We start from the raw sequence: 19,527 nt of genomic DNA on the forward strand, positions 1-19,527 counted from the left end.
GCTTAATTCCCTCTTCGGACTGGGGAAATCCTATCCTTCTAACAGTGGCTGAGCCGCTCCTAAGTAACACTGCAATAGCTAACAGAGCCATAAGGGCCACAACCGAAGCTTCTAGGTTGGCTTACCACACTTTGAGAGATGCAGCCATTAACGTGACCACAGGCTAAACTGGATTCAGACAATTTATTACTTGCACAGCAAAAACAATATCAACATAGCACTATCTCTGCACATCTCTATCCCACTGAAGGACACTGGACTGGAGGGACCCAGTGATGGAGACAGGAGCAACGGTTGATCTGCTACTGAGCAGCCATCTCAACCACAGCCGGGCGGTTTCTAGACCTACACAGCCTAGAGCTGTATTTGCAGGAAGGTGCAATTAAATGGAATCAAAGTAATCAACTTAAATGAGGGAGATGGATGAGAAATGGTTTGATGGCAGCTCCTCATAAGAAGCTTAACTGCCCTGGCCGAGAAGGAACTGCAGGGCATTCCACCAAGACTCTGGTCAGCCTCGGCTGTCTGGTCTACATAAAGCTATGTAGCGTCAAGTGGTAGCAGAGCTGTCTCTTAGTAACTACAACCCTGACTTTTCATGCATCCAAGAAAGAATTATTTATTATTTTCAGGAATTTAGGCCTCCCATTACCTAATTAACTCTACTGATTAACTGCAGGGGCTTGAACCAAACATTTTCTATTTGTCTTAGACTACTTCAGATAAGAGTGACCAAGACTTTGACTCCTGGCAGGATGAGCAGACCGACTTGAAAGCTAAATGGCAAACAAGACTCCCAGCCAGAGCTAAGCCAGCTAAGCACATCTCAGTACTCCTGAGACAGACCTTGCATGCATGTGCAGTCACTTGTCGGGTCTGACGCTCTGCGACCTTATGGACCGGCTCCTCTGTCCATGAATACTGGAGTGGGTTGCTATGGTCTCCTCCAGGGGATCTTCCTTATCCAGGGATCAAACTTGTGCCTGTGTCTCCTGCATTAGCAGACAGAATCTTTACTCACTGAGTCACCTGGGAAGCCCCAGAAAGACCTTTGCTAGTTGCTAAGTCACTTCAGTCGTGTCCGACTCTGTGCGACCCCATACACGGCAGCCCATCAGGCTTCCCTGTCCCTGGGATTCTCCAGGCAAGAACACTGGAATGGGTTGCCATTTCCTTCTCCAATGCATGAAAGTGAAAAGTGAAAGTGAAGTCGCTCAGTCGTGTCCGACCCTCAGCGACCCCATGGACTGCAGTCTTCCAGGCTCCTCCATCCATGGGATTTTCCAGGCAGGAGTACTGGAGTGGGGTGCCATTGCCTTCTCCGCAGACAGACCTTAGAGAGCCACTATAATGCAGGAGATACATCGCTCCACCTGCCCTGACTTATTCCTCTCAACACAGCAACGGTGCTGGCATTTGAATGTACTTCACTTTGATCGGTCAGGGGTGATGTGATTGTCTATAACCAGTTGTGTTAGATAGTTTATACTGGTTTTTGTCAGGCAAGTATAAGTCTGATGTCCACACTGAGAAGTAGTGTCCTGCATGCATGCGTGCTAAGTCACTTCAGTCACACCCGACTCTTTGTGACTCTACGGACTGTAGCCTGCCATGCTCCTCTGTCCTTGGGATACTCCAGTTAAGAATACTGGAGTGGGTATGCCTGCCTTACTAGGGGCATGAAATGTATTAGGAGTGTTTTCCAGTCATTTATCAGGGCGAGTCAATTTGGTGTCCCTTGTGATGGACAAATCCCTTGGTTAAACCTAAATTATTCCTGCAGAGCAGGGTGCAGTGCTTCTGAGGAGAACAATCTGCCTATCACAGCCAACCAGCCTAGCCTTTACAGCAAGAACTGCTCCAGGTAAACTAGATTCTGCTAATAGGTTTGTAGTCCAGCAACAATGTTTTGTTGACATGGGGGTCAAGGTTTGATTTTTCAGTGTCCAAATCTGAACATCTGTTCAGTATTTGGCAGTAGGGTCAGGAGACAGTGATGGATACAACAGTCAAATTCAGAGCAGTAGCTACAGTCTGGGGAAAGTATAGAAGAGAATTTTCTCTTAGCTAGTAAACAGAGAGCACATGAGACTGAATAATCTCAGGCTGGGGCAACCATATTAATGTTCAGAAAATTAATCTTGTCTGTCATCGTTGGCGGAAGTCATCCATCCAAAAGGTCAACAGTCTTGAGTGTAAGCTCTAAGGACCAAGGAGCTGTGTCCTAAGGTCTTCGGGTCTAGGATCTAAGTTAAGAATGGGTATTCAACTACCAACGCATCCTGAGACACCAGGCCAGGTAGTCTGCAGGTACGAGCTGGGGGTCAGCGAGCCCCCCGTTCTCAGCTTCGGGGCTTCAGGCTCCCCTCCTCTGCCCGCTGAGGGTCAGCGAGCGCCCCAGTTCTCAGCTTCCGGGCTTCAGGCTCCCCTCCTCTGCCCGCTGAGGGTCAGCAAGCCCCCCGTTCTCAGCTTCCGGGGCTTCAGGCTCCCCTCCTCTGCCCGCTGAGGGTCAGCGAGTCCCCTCCTCTGCCCGCTGAGGGTCAGCGAGCCCCCCGTTCTCAGCTTCGGGGGCTTCAGGCTCCCCTCCTCTGCCCGCTGAGGGTCAGCGAGCGCCCCGTTCTCGGCTTCCGGGCTTCAGGCTCCCTCCTCTGCCCGCTGTGCTGTCGCCTTCCTTCCACAGCCACACGAGGGGCACAATCCGAGCCTGCAGCACCCACTTCCCTGTTTCTTCCAATCCTATAATTTCTAGCCAACATCATCTGCTTGAATTTCTCTCTCACTGTCTTTTCCCTAGTATAGCTTGTACCACCCTAGAAGCTATCCCGCCCCTGAGGTGTGGGTCTTGCCAGGAACATTTTGGAGTTGCCATCTCTTGTTCTTAATTATCCGATGCCCTCTAGTTCAGATAGATCTTATGAAGGTGTGCTTCAAACTTGCTGCTTCCTGCTTATTATCTCCAGTCAGCCTACTGTTGTCATTATGAACAACCAGAATGAACCTGTGTGATATTCCGTGGAATGTCAAGATGATCAACGTTTCTGTAGGCTATAGTAAGGAGGATGGTGAGGTATACTTGTAATAGGAAGAAGCAATCTGGCTCCATAGTTCATCTGTTTCTTTTACTTTAACCTTTGTATTCTATTGCTTTTGCTACGACAATGATGCCCATAGCCTGAAATAAACAAGACAGTCCATTCTCAAGATTCTCATCTTTAACAGTATAACACTTTTCCATTCACATAGAAAAAAAGCTGCAGAACAGAGAATAACATTTTCTTCTTGGGTGTTTACAAGAATATTGTGATAGAATCTACATAGACAGCTGTAAGAACAAAGGATTCTAACACCAAGAAGTCTGCTATAACCAACCGCACCTCCCCTTTTAGTATGAAAGAAGCCTGAATTCTAGAGAAAGATGGTTCTTTGGGACACTAATCCACCATCTTCTAAATCTACTGTCTTTCTGAATAAAGTTACTATTCCTTGTTCTAATAATTTGTCTCTTGATTCATTGGCCTGTTGAGCAGTGAGCAGTTCTAGCCTGGACTCAGTAACATGCTGTTGGCCCTGATAGGTACAAGCCAGCTTTTGATGGTTTTTACAAATAAGTATAGAGAAGACAGTATTACTCACATCAGTAGCTATACCAAGTGCCAGGTACTGTGCTGATTTGCTCCAGTAAAAATACTGCACCTGAGGATAGCAGCCACAATTAGAATTACCTCCTGGCTAAGTTTATAATAGTCCATGGTCAATTTTTAAGATCTACTTCTGCACTGGCCAAACTGGTGAGTTAAATGAGAATAAGATAGATATCAGCACCTGTGCTTTTTTTCAAGTCTTTTATGGTGACACTGAACAGGGAAGAACAAAGCTGACTCTATACTGGGTCTACTTCTTTTGCTTTAACCTTTGTATTCTATTACTTTCGATGTAGGTTAATTACTTAAGGGCTGTTGCCTATAGTTTAAAGTATACATAATGGCCCATCTCAGGGAGCCCAGCCTCCCTTGACTGATATTAAGCTAAAATACCTTTTTTAGCTCACAAGAAACATCCTGACCAGGCTCACCCATAAAGATCTGCAGGAAAGAAGAAATTAAAATATTTCCTCCAGAGTCTGGCCAGAACTCAGAAATATTTGCAAAAACGCATCCTCCATTTTTACCCTATCTCCTCATCTCCTCCTCTTGCTCTGTCAAAAAGACCAATATCCAAATCTAGGCAAGATAGTTCACTGGGACACTAATCCACCATTCTCTAGGTCTGTTGGCTTTCTGATAAAGCCACTAATTCCTTGTCCCAACACAGTCTCTTGATTTATTGGCTTGTTGTGAAGCAAGCAGCACGAGCTTGGGCTTGGTTAATAATACTAATTGCTTTAGTGTCTTGGAAGAGAGTGAAATTTCCAGGAGCATCCTCTTAGCTCTTCCTACTCTAATGGCCCTCATCCCAGGGATAAGAAAGCCAAAATGGGGATATAATCTGTTCTAGACCTCAGAAAATAATTACACAGTTGGTTGGTGTGTGGATGAAGTGACCTAATGACCAACTGTGAGCTGGACATGAGCTAAGGCTTCATCTATCAACTGACCAAGATAAATTCCAGCTTTAGTTGAAGTGTCACAGTGGTGTTATGTGTCCCTAGGAATTAGCATCAATTCAGATCCAAGATCCAGAAAACTTCAGAAGATCTATTTCCTTTTTTCCATACCACTCTAGTATATGGCCACACATTTTGGGGGGACAAGGTTGAGGGATAATTTACAACATGTACTGTGGCAATGAAACTGAAGTCCCGTCTGACTCTTTCCGACCCCTTGGACTATAGCCCACCAGGCTCCTCCATCCATGTGATTTTCCAGGCAAGAATACTGGAGTGCATTGCCATTTCCTTCTCCAGGAGATTTTCCCGACCCAGGGATTGAACCCGGGTCTCCCGCATTGTAGGCAGACCCTTTACCATCTGAACCACCGTGGCAATGGTGCAAGGTAATTCCTAAAGAGTACACAGACTCTCCTTCAATCAAGGGGTTCTGGGTCTGTGACTTGATACAGGTCTAAAAACTGAGAGAATCCACTGTGGTGACTCAGGTTGGATTTTGGCTACCTCATTTAGAGCTTTTCTTGTTAATAAATATCAAGTAGTATTCACTTAGGGGGTTTCCCTGAGGTCTCAGGTGCTAAAGAATCCAAATGTGCAATGCAGAAGGTTCAGTCCCCGGATTGGGAAGGTCCCCTGGAGGAGGGTATGGCAACCCACTCCAGCATTCTTGCCTGGAAAATCCCATGGACAGAGGAGCCTGGTGGGCTACAACCTATGGGGTTGCAAGGAGTCGGACACGACTGAAGCGACTGAGCACACATAGTATTTTATTAGGTTGCCTTTCTTTTTCCAAGGGCCTCTCTGGGGACAAAGGCATTCTGATTGCCTGAACACACCTGCTGCCCTTTCATAATGCAGATGTAGTCCCATCATCGGTGGTAGTCTGTGCTAATTTGGGGTTTGTTATCCCCATCATTATCAATGAGTCCACCTTAATAGTGGCATCACTGACAGTCATACGTGGCTACAGAGGGAAACATCCACAGACATTTTCAGAGATGCATGTCTTCCTCTCACGAATGTATGTCTCAATTCTTCAGTGAGGGGAGTGTCTTCTGGGCCTTTGGGGGATGGGTATGCAGATTACATGCCCTAAGTCCAAGGTAACATTTCCCTCAACTTTGGATTCCCTGCTGCACATTATGCCAGGGAAGCTTGGCGTTTCAACCTCACAAATTTCAGGCAACCAGTGAGCCTAAGTTTCCATCAATCAACCGAGTAAAGTACTACAACATCTCTAACCACATGAGTTAACACATATAATAAAAAGCATATTAATAAACTTGGCTCAGCACACTATTACATTCCATCATTCATGGTCTAACACCTCAGAATCCATACAAACACACGTTCTCCAGGTTTCTGCCTATATATTAGAAAAGTCTTGTCATTCCTTTCCGTGTCAGTTACTTCTTCCTCCATCACAGTGTGCACCTACATCCCCAGGAACTTGCTGTAAATTGATTTTAGTTGTGACAACACTGGTAGGAGAAGGTGATTACCATGGTTTTTGAGGAGAATGTGAATTTCCTCTTAAGGCACCTGCCCCAGGTGAATTTTCAAGCAGAGGAAGCCTACCTCTTCAGAAACTGGAGGGCAACCTACTTCCACTAGTGAGAGGGGCTCAGACTGACACGTGGGTGCAAGATTGCCCGTTTTCTCTGGGTCTTAAGCACTCTAAGTTTGGGATCCTGTTATTCAACAGCACTCTAACTTTTACATGAGAAACTTAGCATATCCGTGAATTTGACAGAAGTTGTAATGCAGTAACATGAAAACGAAAATGTGTTTGATTTTCAGCAATATCATTTTGTCACTACAATCCAATGAGCTTCCTTTAGAATTGTACGAAATCTCTCTGGTTCCCTTACTGTAATTTGGAACTGTGCTTATTATTTCTCTTTTTAAGCATTCAAAGGAACTTAAAAGAATACATCTCACACCACAATCCTTACAGTTACCTCACAGCCGTAACAGTCCAGTGTAACTGCCACTTGGGGCCCCAAGGCACTTGGTAGTCCGTCACATTCAGCCACAGGTGGCTGGTTAATTGAGATGCCCCCAGCACCACAAAGTCCTAGCCTCTTAATTCTGTCAAGGAACTCAGCACCCAGCTCAAGCCCAAGTGTCCAACCAAACTGAACTATCCCTTGGGACTATCTCTTAATAAAAAGAATTATGAACTACCACAGGGTTTTGGACTAATGAGAGACTCACTACTAAGATGAGTGAAAATACAGAAATAGCCACTATAGGGAGTCAGTCTTATCAATAATCGTGGGGTTAGGAGACAGAGTTGTTAAAGACAGCTCTCCCTGTCCTTCCCAGGGCTAAGACCCAGACCTGACTGCAGAGGGCACAACCTGGCCCACTGAGTGGCAAAGACAGCACTTACGGTGGCATTCCTCGTGAAAAGTCCGCCGTCTGGAGCTTGCTATGAATCTTGCCTCCAGGGTGTTCAGAAAGTTATTAAGGACGTCAAGTCTGTTTTTAGCCCCTCTACTACGAAAATGGTTGGAAGGCATCACTGACTAGATAGACATGAGTTTGAGTAAACTCCGGGAGTTGGTGATGGAGAGGGAGGCCTGGCGAGTCCATGGGGTCGCAAAGAGTCGGACACGAGTGAGCGACTGAACTGACTGAACTACAAAAACAGAGTTGGAGAAGTGCGCGCAAACTGTGGTCCCTGAGCAACACAGGAGCGCGGCACGGGGAGAGCCGGGTATGCTGCCAGGGCCTGCCCGCCGATATACCAAAACCTGGCAGAAAACGCAGTTCTTCCCCGCCTCTGCTGGCAGAGGAACGCTCACTTCACAAGGCCCAGATCTATTTCCCCAGTGCAGCCAAAAAGGGTGAGCTGGGCTGAGACGCAATGGAGACACCGCCGGCACAGGCCGGTTTCCCTCAGGTTTTGTGGCCTGGTGTCTACACCTGCCGGGGGGCTCCTGCCCTCAGGTTTGACCAGAAGTCAGGTAGGCAACGGAGGCAAGGGAGAGTCTGAGCACAACGCGCAGCCCCCTTCTCCTCAACGAGTTTCTGCCCACGGCCCCTCAAGCCTGGGTCTCGAGGCCAGGAGACCCGGGCGACGAAAGGGAGGCGGGGAGACAGAGCGGCGGGGCCGGAGCCTCGGCGTCTGTCCTCCCGCGCGGGCGCCCTCCCGCCGCGGCGCTCCCGAGGCCTGAGCGGGGCGGGCTCGGCGGGCGGCGCGCGCTGATTGGCCGCCGGGGCGCCCGCCCCCCCGCCCGCGCGTCGGGGGGCGGGGCCTGACGCCGCCTTGGCGCCGGGGCCGCGGGCGCCCACTGACCGCGCGGCGCTGCTCCGCCGCTGTCTCCGCGGGCTCGCGGCGGCCGGCGCGCGGGCGCCGAGGGGCGCTGCAGAGCCGGCGTTGCCTTTCGCGGCGACCGCCGCCATCGCCGCGCGTGCGGGGCGGGCGGGGACTCGCGGCTGCGGCTGGAGCGGGCTTCTCCAGGGGAGGCTCCCCTCCTGGCCCCGTCGCCCTCCCCCGCGCGCCGCCGCCGCCCGCCCCCGGCGCCCCCCCGGCGCTGTCCTGTCCCCGAGAGCCCGAAGGCCGGGGCGGCGGGGGCGGGAGGCCGGCCGGCGGGCGCGCATTCTGAGGAAAGTCCTGTCAGAGCCGGGCGCGCCCCGGCCCGGCGGCGGCGGCGGCGGCGGCAGGAAGGGGCTCCGCCGGCGGGCGGGGGCGGCGCCTCGGGGCGGGCCCGGCCGTCCCGGCGCTAAGTTGTGGGGCCGGCCCCTCCCTCCTGATTTCCTTCCCCGCGGCTCCGCGGACCTGGTCCCTCGGCGCGGAGCTGCAGTGCCCGCACTCCTGGGCGGAGAGAACGCGCCGGCCCGGCTCGAGAAAACTTTTCCTGCCGACCCGGTGCTCGCGACGGCGGTAGCAAGTCCGCGCGGCGACCCTGCCTGCGCCTGCCCCGCGCGCCCCGCCGGCGGCCGGCGGCCGGCGCGGAGATCCGCGGCCAGGGCGAGCGGGCCCCTTCCGGGCGTGAGGCGTCCCGCCCCGGGGAGGGCGGCGGGCCGGGCCGAGGGCCGAGGGCGCGTGGGGGCGCCGGAGACGAGGTGAGGAGCGCCGCCCGGACCCGCGCCCGCGGCGGAGAGGAGCGCGCGCAGGGCGAAAGCCCAGGAGCCGGGAGCCTCCGGCCGCCGCTTCCCGGAGTCCGCGCTCCGCCGGCTCCGAGCGGGGACCGTGCTCGGGCGCCGGGTCTATCGAGGAAACATGAAGTTGAGCCGGCAGTTCACCGTTTTCGGCAGCGCTATCTTCTGCGTGGTGATCTTCTCGCTCTACCTGATGCTGGACCGGGGTCACTTGGACTACCCCAAGAGCCCGCGCCGCGAGGGCTCCTTCCCGCAGGTGAGCCCCGGGGAGTGGGGCCGCGGGGCTCCGGGAGGGTGCGGGCGGAGCCGGTAGTTACCCGCTGCTCCGCCGAGGCTCCGCGCTCGGGCAGGGCGAGGCCCAACTGGACGGGGGAGGCTCGGATCCTCCTCCCACCCGGGCGCCGCGGCGTTCGGACGGCGATGGCCGCGACCCGGGAGTTAGCAAAGTACCGGGCGGCCTGAGGTGGCGGGATCACGCCCCGGGGCCCGGGCCTGCGGGGGCGCTCACCTGGCGGCCGGGTCGCCCGGCGCGTTGTGCGGCTTGCTCGCGCGCAGCGCCCCCTGACAGCTGTTTGGGGAGCCCCTGGCCCGCACAGGGTTAAGCCGCCGCAGACCCCCTGCGCGACCTCGGTCGCGGAAACCGATCGAGCAGACCCCATCTGGGTGTTTTATTTGTTTTCTAACTCCACTGTCTCCGGAGACATAAAAGTTTATTTGGTGTTGCAGACCTCCAGAATGAAAATCTGTAGGGTTGATTTTGGTGTCGTCATTCTTCAGCTGTTACCTCGGGTTTGTTGGGCGCAGTCGGGAGAACCTGGGGAAGCGCGTGTCATTCTCCAGCCGGAAGCTGTGGGGCGCTCCGTCCCGGGCCACGGTCACACTGTCAAAGGAACTGGGAAAACGACCCATCTTCAGTCTTTTATTTAAAGTTACTAAAAATAAGCGAACGGAACAATCGGTTCCTATTTGGGAAGATACCGCGCCGCCTGTGCGTTTTGTTTCGTTATTTGCCAATGATCTGTAATATCTAGAAATTTTAGTGAAACTGGGTAATGTGTAGTATCCCCTGCAATGAATGAACCTGAAGAACCCCAAACCCCGACAAGCTGATACATCAGCTACTTAACAGCAGAGAAACGTAGGATGTGAACAAGTTGGCGTTTTTTGTTTTGTTTTCTATCTTTTGTGTGACACTGTAAATAACCAGAGAATATTTTTGCCTTTTGTTCCGGTGATACACTGGGACAAAAGGCTTGAATTTAATGAAATTAGACTAATTTTACCTGAATTATTATGAAAGTGAAAAAAGACCATGTGACACCATTGTGAATGGTGTCATCAATATACTTCACTCAAAATGCTTTGCAGATGAAAGATATTAATAATCTGATTGTAAACAGATGTATCAAAAAATTTTAAAGCTTTTGCTTTTGTTATTGAAAACGCAAATTGTGTGTCTGATGCACAGTGAGGCCAACAATACTAAAACTTTGGGGTCTGGAACAGAGGCAGGTTTATTGAGGGTCATACAAGGAAATGGGTGGCTCATGTCTTAAGAGCCCCAAATGTACTCAAAGCTTTCGTGAAAGCCCTTTTAAAAGCAAAAGGTGAGAGAGGGGCATGGTTAATTGTTGCAGACTTCTTGGTGTCAAACCCTTTATTCTTGAAGTCAAGTCATGGTAAGGTAAGGACATTCCTGTAAATCTCTGTGTAACGAATATTATTCTCTGTCCTGACAAAAGAAGGGCAAGATCCCAAGGCACAACTTTCCCCACCGAGGTCTGGGTCCTGGCTAAGAGGTGGCGGTCTCAGCTGCGGCTCCCTCAGGGCCAGGGCCCCAGACCCTACCCCGGCCATCGCTGACGAGCCTGGCCCCGAACCCAGCTGGCCCGCACGCTCCTCAGGCTCCGGCCGGCGGGCCCAGGGGCCCAGGCTGTGTCCGTGCAGATGGCTGCTGCCATCAGGTCGCAGAGGCAGGGATGTAGGCAAGGGTCACCGCCGCCTCCAGGCTTGGGCCAAGGGGTGCTGTGCTGGGCTTAGTCGCTCAGTCATGTCCAACACTCTGTGACCCACTGGACTATAGCCTGCCAGGCTCCTGTGTCCGTGGGGATTCCCCAGGCAGAAACACTGGTTGCCAGGCCCTCCTCCAGGGGATCTTCCCGACCCAGGGATCAAACCCAGGGCTCCTGCGTTGCAGGCGGATTCTTGACTGCCTGAGCCACCAGGGAAGTCCAAGAATACGAAAGCGGGTAGCCTGTCCCTTCTCCAGGGAACTTCCCCACCCAGGAACCGAACCGGGGTCTCCTGCACTGCAGGCGGGTTCTTTACCAGCCGAGCTGCCCGGGAAGCCCCAGGCCAAGGCTGGCGGTGACTTTGGGGAGGGCTCTGAAGCCCGGCAGGACACGGCTCTCAGCCTGTTCCCTGGGACCCGCAGCTCATCCACTTGCCCAAGGCCAGAGAACAGGCTGGAGGGGTTGGGGGAGAAGGTCAGGATCCGCCTCTTGGCCTTACTCTCTACGTGATGACCTCCACCCTACAACTGTAGGCTGAAACCCCCATTGACCGTTGGTTGCCAGTGGGCGGGGCCCACTGCGGTGCCAACCAATGGCTGAGCAGCACCACTAACGGTCTCTCATTGACCGTTGGTTGCCAGTGGGCGGTGCCAACCAATGGCTGAGCAGGACCTTTTACCTGGTAATAGCGTAGTGATGTGCAACAATGGCTCTGTTCTGAGGGCTGCAGTCGCCTTGCTCTCTACACTTTTAGGTAGTATTATAGAGAAAATGGAGAAGGCAATGGCAACCCACTCCAGTACTCTTGCCTGGAAAATCCCATGGATGGAGGAGCCTGGTGGACTGCAGTCCATGGGGTCGCTAAGAGTCAGACAGGACTGAGCGACTTCACTTTCACTTTTCACTTTCATGCATTGGAGAAGGAAATGGCAACCCACTCCAGTGTTCCTGCTTGGAGAATCCCAGGGATGGCGGAGCCTGGTGGGCTGCCGTCTATGGGGTCCCACAGAGTTGGACACGACTGAAGCGACTTAGCAGCAGCAGCATAGAGAAAATACGGTGGGATGAGCACTATGGGGTATCATTAAATACGGAGTTTAGAGTTTGTCCAGTGCTTGTTGATAAGATTGGATAAAATAGTTAAAAAAAAGTGGGGGGGAGGGGTGACACCCTGGTGTTTTAAGCCTTTCTAAAATATGTTGTATAATTTTGGGGCTTAACTTGCTGTGATTTTTGCCCCAATAGTCCCACTTTCAGAATTTTCTCCATTAACAGGAAAAACCATAAAAACTGATCTTACTCAGAATGTTATCTTGAGTAATATCTTTTGGGCTTGACTTGATGATCACTTGGAAATGATTTATGCAAACATCTGAGGTTGGGTTCTCTGGCAACCTTGACATTTGACTATTTCTAAAGAAGTGAGTGACTCATTTGGTCTCTGGAAAGTCTTAGGTGAAGTTAATTCCAATATTTTAGCATCCAGCCCTAGTTCTCATGAAGGGACTGGAGTCCTGCTTAGAACATAAAGCATTAATGGAAAGTGACAGTAGCTGCTGGAAGAGAAGGCCCTCTGCTTATTTTGTTTTTGGACACGACTAAGCGACTTCACTTTCACTTTAATGCATTGGAGGAGGAAATGGCAACCCTTTCCAGTATTCTTGCCTGGAGAATCCCAGGGACAGCGGAGCCTGGTGGGCTGCTGTCTGTGGGGTTGCACAGAGTCTCACACGACTGAAGCGACTTAGCAGCAGCAGCAGCAGCAAGGGGAGAGGGTTTGGAAAGTGGAACTTTTTATACTTAAGTTTGTCTTTTCTGAGATTTTCATACTGGATTTTCAGTGCAAAAGACACCTTTGCTGATTTAGTTTTGAAGAGCCACTGAATCCCCAGGCAGGTGGACTGGATAAACATTCTTATAGCCTTGTATGTCTGATACTAGCCGATGTGTTTTAGTCTTACTTGATAAACTGCATTCACACAGTCACCACCAAGTAGGTGAGGAAGCTCAGGCATGAAGAGAATAACTTGCCCAAAGTCACACAGCTAAAAGCTGAGATTTCAACAGGCAGCCTTTGGAGTCTAAGCTCTCAGCCACTATGCTGTACTGCCCCTAGTGATCCTTTGCCTACTGTTTAGGCTCCAGCTTCCTTGTAGAAAAAAAGAGCATGTTGCTCTGTGGCTTCTTAGTGTATGAATTTTTTTTAAGGAATTTTTAATATGAAGCCCTAATGAATGTGCTGCTGCTGATTTTTTTTTTCTTTGATGCTTTTAAAAAATTTGTCAATTTTGAAATAATTATGGGGTCACATGCAAGTATAAGTAATAATACAAAGAGATAACATGTATCCTTTAACAGTTTCCCCCAGTGGTAACATCTTCCAAAACTGTAGGGTAACACCCTGGATATTGGTATCTTGATATAATGAAGATACAGGATATTCCCGTTGCCACAAGTACCCCTTACATTGCCCTTCTATAGCCATGACCACTTCCTTCCTATCCCTTCCCCTTCTAGCCCCTGGCAACTACTCATCTGTTCCTCAATTTCTATAATTTTGTCATTTCAAGAATGACAAGTGAAATCGCATAGTGTGCAACCTTTGGGGATTGGCTTTTTCCATTCAGTGTAAATCTCTGGAGAGACTTGTTACAAGTTTGTTCCTTATTATTTTTCGTTGATGTTGTTATCTTTTCATTTTTATTTTGCTCCTTATTATTAGTATTCCACAGACAGAGCATAGTTTGTTTAACCGCTCACCCAGTTGAAAGACATCTGGATTGTTTCCAGTTTGGGATAGTTTATTTTGAATAAAGCTGCTATGGACATTACAAACATTCACATACAGTTTTTGTGTGAACACATGTCCTGATTTCTCTGTGAAAAATGCCCAGAAATATAATTGCTGGGTCATATGGTACAGGCATAGAGTTTCCCACGTAGTTCAGTGGTTAAGAATCCGCCTGCCAATGCAGGAGCTGCAGGAGATGCAGTTTCAATCCCTGGGTCAGGAAGATCCCCTGGAGGAGGAAATGGCAACCCACTCCAGTATTCTTGCCTGAAGAATCCCCACGGAAAGAGGAGCCCGGCGGGCTACAGTCCACGGGGTCGCAAAGAGTTGGACTCGACTGAGCATGCACACACACATACTACACACATACGCACACACACATACTACACACATATGCACACACACACACTACACACATACGCACACACACACTACACACATAAACACATACACACATATGCGCGCACACACACTACACATACACACACATACTACACACATACACACACACTACACACATACTCACACACACATACTACACACATATGCACACACATACTACACACACACACACACACACACACTACAGACATACACACACACACACATTGTACAGGCATTCCTCAGAGATGTTGTGGGCTCAGTTCTAGACCACTGAATGTGCTCCTTTTTATGAAACATTTAATGCTTGAGATTTGTACCTCTCCTACAATATCTTCCAACTCACTTGAGAGCTAAATGTTATAGTGGAAACCATTATGCAGCATAGCATCCCAGCATTTGAGTTGATGTTTATTTTTTTCACTCCTTCTAACACCTATGTAAACCTTAATCTGATGAGAACACCAAACAGTGAAACTAGGTGGCACTAAATTATATTTCTTTGATGAGTTTGGGTATTGAATTCTTTAAGGTGGTCAGTCGGTCCCTGTAAACCACTTTTGGTGTCTAGTGGAATGGTTTTTCTAGAAAGGGATTGATTTGCTCTGAATTGTCCATTTTAGTTTCTTCCAGTTAACATGGAGCCCTAGGTGGTCCATCAGGTAAGCAAGATATGTTTTAAAACTGTCTTCAGTTGAGAGCAGTCTATTTGCTTTCGTTCTTTTTCCCTCCTCCCACAAGTCTGTGTTTGCCACCGCCTGGCCAGACTCTGGTGGAAGTAAGCCCAACTCTGGGTGCTCCACTTTCTCCACCCTGCATATAGTCCTTAAAAGGCTTTCCTCTCTGTTTCTTGGAGGAATTGCTTTGAAGCCTTGAGGCAACAGTGGCTTTTGTGTGTCTATTTCAGGGTTAATAAATCTCAGCTAGAAAAATTAATAAAAATTCCACTCTGAATGAGAGGTTGACCAGGGTCTAATGGCCTGAATATGCTTTGAGGTAATGTAAGAATTCAAGCAAATGGAAAGGAGAAACATTGTTAAGGTGTTCCCGAAATTCTTTATTACTTTTCACAAGCAGATTTCACCAGTTGCTTACTATCTACATTGTGTTTAAGCAGATGGCGTATTAATGTCTTATATTTGGGTCTGGAGAATTAATGACTCAGGTTGTGTATAACAAAGTATCGATCTTTAGTATAGCATATGATATAGGGGTTAATTTTACCTCTTGAAAGATCAGAGATTGAGATTGATGGCAAATGTAAAATTGAAGTTCAGATTTTATCTTTGTGCCCAGATAACATTTATCAAGTGACAAAGCGGGAATGTCTTTAAGTATCTGATAGAAAGGCACTGGTAGAGGGAGACTTTTCTGCCCTTTTTGTTTTTTTGACTTTGACTATGAAAGTATAATACACCTATAAAAATATGCTAGAACACTTTACATCTCTACTACTTTCTTAAGAGTTAACATAGTATATGTTTAATAAAAGTTGAGCTGAGTTCCCACTTGTTTTTTCTTGTTTTTAAAATCTGTGACTCTAAAGAGTAATAAATAGAAAAATGTGATCTTTTCTGCTTCTCCACACTTGAGTGCACTCCATTTATAAATTGTAGCACTTGTTGCTGGGGTTTGTGCAGGTGTGTATCAGAGAGTTTGTTTCATTTCCTGAGGTCTGCTGTTTGAGATCTGTGACTTCTGGGAAGTGATGGAACTATGACCATGGTGGCGTCCAGGGATTTCAGAGAAACGAGTAAAACAACAGGAAAGGCCCGAAAGAGAGGTGGTTCCTGTTCCTCTTCCTCTTCCTGCGTCCAGCATCCTTAACTGTTTCTCTCACCTGCGTGTTTCACTAGGACTCGAGGGTCTTCCTACAGACAGACACTCCGGACTGCACCTGGCATGAAGGCTTAAGTTTATTAACTTTTAAGTTGAATTCAATGCTTTATTTTCAGATCAGCACTGCTATTAGGACTTAACCAAATACTTTTGCTTGGGAGATGTTGCAATCCTATTTATCTAAAGGAGATTTTTTTTGTGACTCATTAATTGGCATTAAGGGATATCTGGGCTATGGATAAAACACATTAAAATTACCTCTTTTACTTGTTGTTTTTAAGTCAGCTATTGCTGTTGGTGATAGCTGTTAAAAGTTTGGCTTTTTTTTTTTTTTTTTAACAGACTGGACTAAGTGTTTAGATTTCCTAAAAGGAGTAGTTCAGTAGCTGCTGCTGATTCCCTGCTTTGCTCTTAGTTTTCCCTTGTTGTTCACTCATTTCCATGGCGGTCTTTAAGAAAACAGGAGGCTATTCAACAACTAGGATTCAATCTCCAGCTGCTGGATTGGACCTTCTGTCCTGGTAGCATCATCTCTTACAGTAAATGGAGAGCTCAGAAGAGGAGGAGGAACTCTAAAGAGCAAATTTTGCTTCTGTTTGTAGTTGTGATTAGTAAGTTGATCAGGAGAGGAGGTAGACCATTTTAGCTAAAACAGGTTTCTGTTTCAGTAATAGGTGTTAGTAGCAAAACTGCTATTTTTAAGGTCGAAACCATGTTTAGGTTCAAACAGGTTTGAGGGTCGATTGTACTGAAATGGAATTCAGACCTAGTGCTTGGGTATTGCTAAATGTGCTTTATGATAGGGAAGGATTAAATAATTTGAATTGAGTGAATTCAGTCTCTTGAGGTTACAATGTAGTTTTTCTGTGAGACAGTGTATTTAAGTTTAAGGTAACATTATTTATACTTTGATGCCAACCGGTGCATAGTTGGTAGCCGGTAAATATTTTATGTTAAATTTGTAAACTTAACTATTTCTAAAGAAGGACTCCCCGGTGCACCCTGGTTTATGTGTGTGCTCCTCCCCTGGCGCCTCGCTGCCTTTGCTGCTGCCATCTGTGACTGCCATCCTCAGGGTGGGGAGCTGTCCTGGGATCCGTACGCAGCCTACGATGTGTCGCAGCATCCCTGTCTTTACCACGGGATGCCAGAAACGCCTTTGTCCTACTGGGAGCTACCCAAAATGTCTCCAGACATTGCTAAATGGCCTCCTGAGGAAAAATCAACCCTTTGAAAACCTCTTTGACTTCACTCTTGCCAAAGACATGTTCTTTATGCTGATCGCACTATGTTGGAATTTTGCATTTTAGGAAAAAGTGATTAAAGGCTCAATTCTTTATTCTTTAATTAGAGTTGATCTACAACATCATGCTAGTTTCTGGGGTACGGCAAAGTCTGTTTAGTTACACACACGTGTGTGTGCTTTTACGTATTCTCTCCCGTTGTGGTTTAGTACAGGATAGCGAATGCAGCCCCCTGGGCTGTTTGTCCATCTCTCTGTGTGGTTTGCGTCTGCTAGTCCCAGTCCAACCCTGCCCCCTGCGCCTTGGAAGCCACGAGTCTCCCTATGTCTGTGAGTCCGTTTCCGGCTCATGGTGAGTTTATGCGTGTCACGCTTCAGATTGCACGCGTGCGCGATGTCATACAGCGTTTGCTTTCTGTTTCTGACTCGCTCTGTTTAGTATGATCATCTCTAGGTCTGTCCATGTAGCTTCAAATGGCATTATTTCATTCTGGTTTTTTATTTCTGAGTACTACTCCATTGTGTGTGTGTGTGTCTGTGTGTGTCTGTGTGTGCGCGCGCGCGCGCCACATCTTCTTTATCTGTTCATCTGTAGAGGGACATTTAGATTTCCCCTCTGTCTTACCTATTGTAAATAGTGCTGCTGTGAACATAGGGGGCTACCCTGGTGGCTCAGTGGTAAAGAATCTGCCTGCAATGCAGGAGACCCAGGTTTGATTCCTGGGTCAGGAAGATCCCCTGGAGAAGGGAATGGCAACCCACTCCAGTATTCCTGTTTGAGAATTCCATGCACAGAGGAGTCTGGTGGGCTACCGTCCGTGGGGTTGCAAAGAGTTGGACACGACTAAGCAACTAACTTAGTATGAAGATAGGAGTATATGCATCTTTTCGAATTACAGTTTTGTCTGAATATATACCCAGGAGTGGGATTTCAGGATGGCAACTCCATTTTTAGTTGTTTGAGAACCTTCCTCCTGTTCTCCATTCGGGATGCACCAATTTTCATTTCTAACAGCAGTGTAGGAGGGCTCCCTTTTTTTCACACTCTGTCCAGCATTTCTTGTTTGTAGACTTTTAAACGACGGCCATTTTGACCCGTGTGAGTGGTGCCTCTTGTAGTTCTGATTACATTTCTCTAGTAATTGAGAAGGGGAGCATCTCTTCTCATGTGCTTATTGGCCATCTGTGTGTCTTCTTGGAGGAAGTGTCTATTTAGGTCTTCTGTTCATTTTCTGACTGTGTTTTTTTGCTGTGTGAACTGTCTGTATATTTTGAAAATCAAGCCCTGTCGGTCTCATTGTTTGCACATCATTTCTCCCAGCCTGTAGGTCGTCTTTTTGTCTATGGAACTCTCTGTTGCGCAGAAGCTTGTACGTGTGAGTAGACCCGTTTGTGTGTCTGTGCCTGCGTCTCTTCTGCCGCCTTGGGGCTCAGGGAGCACCGGCGCAGTGCATGTCACAGGGTGTTTTGCCTGTGCTCTCTTCTGGGAGCTTTATGTCGTGTCTTATAGTTAGATCAAAAGGCTTAATGCTAATACTCAGGGATAACTAGCTTTTTTTTTTTTCATGACTGAAATGTGTCCTTTAACTAGATGCGCAAAATTCACTTGCATTTTTAGGATTCCTCATTACAATATGTTACAGAAAATACAAGCGTAGATTATGTTCATATGGAAGTTAAAAACGGAATATTATTATACTGAAACAATGAAAAAAAATTGGGCAAACTTTTTATTCTGAGAAAAGCATTTGATCAAATGATAGTAAATAAGCCATCTTTTCGTTTATGCAAACTTAAAGGTTTAGATTTATTCCCCTTGCCTTTTAGCACAGGAAGATAAGATATATTGATTAGTAATAAGGTAGTATGAAAGGCATATGCAAAAATAATTTGAGAGATCTGAAACTTTCTCAGGCAAGCTATTTACTTTCTTCAGAGTATTACTTGTTTTATTTCTTCTAATTATGATGACTTTGGTTACTGCATTTTTTAATTCCTTCTTGAGATCAGAAAAAGCTGGGAAGGAAACTAGAAAGTCGCTGATGGAGACTTCCTTCCCGTTCATTTCATTTTGTCCTAACTAGGCTTTTTAAAGAAGGGGGTGGAGATGGGGTGGGACAAGAGTGACGGAAGTTCCGGGCAAGCGCTCTCCTTCCTTTTGCCCGGGGCTCTGGGCTTGAACTCTGGGGAAGTCAGGTAACTCAGCCCAGTGGGGCCTGCCGCCTGTTGTTGTAGGACCACAATGGGAGACTGGAGCTTCCATTTTTAAATGGTTAAATAATTCACGACGTGGTCACGCTTGTTCCTGTGTGAATCGAATCGTCTCTGGCTGTTTTTGTGTTATAAGGGCAGAGAGGAGTAGTTGGGACAAAAACAGCATAGCGCACAAAGCCTAAGTTACTGTCTGGCTCTTTGCAGAAGTTCGCCAACCCCTGCTTTAAACTGTATTTCTCTGTTATTAACATTGGAAGCAAACAGTGTGGTTAGATCTGTTGAAGCAGACATAGGCTAATTAAAAACAAACAAAATTCTTGTAAGCTGGTTA

The 19,527-nt window shown here is 48.0% G+C and overlaps 1 protein-coding gene across 2 annotated transcripts in view; it reads left to right on the plus strand.

The window, feature by feature from the left end:
- Nucleotides 1-8,656: 8,656 nt before the first annotated feature.
- MAN2A1 (mannosidase alpha class 2A member 1) overlaps nucleotides 8,657-19,527 on the plus strand; it is a 213,384-nt gene continuing 202,513 nt past the window's right edge. The window contains exon 1 of one of the 2 annotated variants that reach the window (XM_061424531.1): nucleotides 8,657-8,972. In XM_061424531.1, coding sequence (XP_061280515.1) covers nucleotides 8,838-8,972 — 135 coding nt within the window. In that variant the 5' untranslated portion in view covers nucleotides 8,657-8,837. Of the gene's footprint in view, nucleotides 8,973-9,220; nucleotides 11,411-19,527 lie in introns of those variants that run through there. The other variant, XM_061424532.1, reaches the window with a different exon arrangement.

This window comes from Bos javanicus, chromosome 7 (genome assembly GCF_032452875.1).
Source record: "Bos javanicus breed banteng chromosome 7, ARS-OSU_banteng_1.0, whole genome shotgun sequence".
Lineage (NCBI taxonomy): Eukaryota > Metazoa > Chordata > Mammalia > Artiodactyla > Bovidae > Bos > Bos javanicus.